The sequence below is a fragment of the Gymnoscopelus microlampas genome (genome assembly GCF_963454915.1).
Source record: "Gymnoscopelus microlampas genome assembly, chromosome: 10".
Classification (NCBI taxonomy): domain Eukaryota; kingdom Metazoa; phylum Chordata; class Actinopteri; order Myctophiformes; family Myctophidae; genus Gymnoscopelus; species Gymnoscopelus microlampas.
In genome coordinates this window covers 38,886,408-38,888,907 of record NC_139947.1, presented here as the reverse complement: position 1 = coordinate 38,888,907, position 2,500 = coordinate 38,886,408, and the positions used below count along the sequence as shown (strand labels likewise).

General features: G+C 43.4%; 1 protein-coding gene across 3 annotated transcripts in view; it reads left to right on the top strand.

The window, feature by feature from the left end:
- sema3h (sema domain, immunoglobulin domain (Ig), short basic domain, secreted, (semaphorin) 3H) overlaps positions 1–2,500 on the top strand; it is a 128,534-nt gene that overhangs the window by 30,595 nt on the left and 95,439 nt on the right. For all 3 annotated transcript variants that reach the window (XR_014601568.1, XM_084068125.1, XM_084068124.1), the window contains 2 exons: positions 721–814; positions 1,245–1,364. Coding sequence is in view for 2 of the 3 variants with exons in the window: in XM_084068125.1 (XP_083924251.1) it covers positions 721–814; positions 1,245–1,364 (214 nt within the window). In the remaining variant the exon portion in view is untranslated. The remainder of the gene's footprint in view (positions 1–720; positions 815–1,244; positions 1,365–2,500) is intronic.

The following is a 2,500-nucleotide window of genomic DNA, read 5'->3' as shown; positions in this document are numbered from 1 at the left end:
CGCACACACACACACACACACACACACACACACACACACACACACACACACACACACACACACACACACACACACACACACACACACACTGTCTCTTCTGCAGTCAGAATGTGCCCATCTTTGCAGCCATGTTGGATCTTCTTTAGTTGGGCATAAAACAATGCTTAGGTGGTCTGTCTATGAGAGTCACTGGAAGGGAAAACATGGTACCCTGATAACAGCAGGGTACAATGCTGTCCTGTCTGCATCCCCTATTGGCTGTCCTATCAGCAGCTTAACTATCATACACCACTGTGTGTGGTGTCTGCCCCCCTATGCCCATATATCCAACACGGCTTGTCCCATCGGTTGAGCTCTGCCTCCAGATCTTGACAAGTTAGTCTGCTGGATTCTGTGACTTCCCATTCCTGCCTAAACTCTCTCACTTCCAGCTAAACTCTTGATTTCTAGCTAAAATCCTCTCTTGATTCTTAAACTCTTGAGTTCCAGCTAAACTCCTCTCGGTTCAAAACTCTTAATTTCCAGCTAAACTCCACTCTCAATTCGTAGCTGAACTTTTGATTTCTAGAAAAACCCTCTCTCCGTTCTAAACTCTTGATTTCCAGCTAAACTCCTCTGTCAGTTCTAAACTTCTCTAGATTAGACACTAGACTCTGTACTCTCCCCATCTGTCTAAGCCTGTCTGTCTGAATAACGTCTGTCTTTGTGTCCATGTTTCAGTCAGAGTACCAGTTGCTGTCCTACAGCCAGACAGAGTGTGGGAAGGGCAAGTGTCCATATGACCCTCATCAGAGAACGGCCTCTGCTGTCATCGGTAAGAACTGTTGTGATGGTTTTGTGGCTGAGACTGTAGTGTATGACAGTGCATGACAAGAAAGTCAACTTAATAAATAAAGGAGGAGTCTGCGCAAGAGCATTCTCCTCCACACCATTTCATGTGTCTAAAATGACACCAAACCTTTGAACCGTACTTGGTCTTCGTCAGAGTGTAACTTGTGAGGTTGAGACTCCCATATCAGGGACCCAGATGTTACTATATTATTTACCGTAGAAAAATATGTGGGGGTGCCGTCTGAATTAACTTGTAATCAAAGCTTATGTTTTTTCACAGTTATGGTGTAGTGTTTAAGCTGTTATAGCTGGTAATGAATTGAAATTCAAGGAAAATAATTTGGCCTTGGTGTGTGTGTGTGTGTGTGTGTGTGTGTGTGTGTGTGTGTGTGTGTGTGTGTGTGTCCGTCCAGACGGAGAGCTGTATGCCGGCATCACCTCGGACTTCATGAGTCGCGACTCCGCCTTCTTCCGTAGCCTAGGCAACCGTCATGTGATCCGTACGGAGCAGTACGACTCCACCTGGTTGCAGGGTAAGGAGCTGAACCCATGAAAGTTTGACCCCCTGCACTCTAAAACCTGACCTCTTAAACCCTGAACACTGATCCCTGACCTTTGACTCTTGAACCCTGAAGATTGACCCCTTAATCCTACACCTTTTCCTGTGAGAGTTTTGCCAATACGTCCAACAATATTTATACTAGAACAATTCACTTTTCCTCAGTGGACATGTAACGGAGACCCTGCTCTCAGTCTCTATTATGTCTATGTCTATCTTTAGAGCTTCATCACTGGAAAAATATATTTGCACAGCATACCATGCTGTACACAGTTAAAGCATGATAATATATTGCACATGTCTAGTATAATGATGACGCTTGACGCCGAAACACGTCCGTTAATCCATGATTTAAAATCACCAGAAGGACTTCGGAGTGCTGGCTATTATTTTCTTATTGTGAATCTTGCAGCCGGCAAACTGCGTTATACAGAATTGTGTGTGCTCGTTTGTTTTCTGCGTGTATAAAGTGAGACAAGCAATTGTTACCATTAAAACCTTTATTGGAGGTCTGTTTTTAACATTTGTGTGTGCTTTTTGGCATGCAGTCTGATGTTTGTTCCAGACGACGGATGGTAGGACTGGCCATGCCATCTGCGGAATGATAATGACATGGCGTGATTGACGGAGCTCAGAATGGCTATTCTGTGGCTCAGTCATTCACGTCAAATAAACTACATAGATGAATTGGGTGTAATTATTTTTTAACGCTAACGTGAGTGAGATAGTGAAGGTCATTTTATATGCTAAACACATTACTTGTGCTCTCCTGTCTCCCAGGGTGCACAAGTAAAAGAGTCCCCATGGAAATTGTATGCTCGACCTTACAGATTGGTTGAAATAATATAATTATATTCGTTAAAATAGGTCCCGGATTGTAGCTTCAAACAGCTCATCAATTGGGGCGACCCGATAGGCGTCCTGGCCATTTGATGACCACATGTCACTCCCCTGCTCTTTCTCCGTGTTCTCTGTCTGTCTCTTTCTACATTGTACTATCTAGTAAAGGCACAGAAAAAAACCCAAATTAAACATTAAACAGCTCATCGATTGGCAAACCATTGTATTGGGATCTTCTCTCAAATGAGGACGTTATAATAAAAACCATAT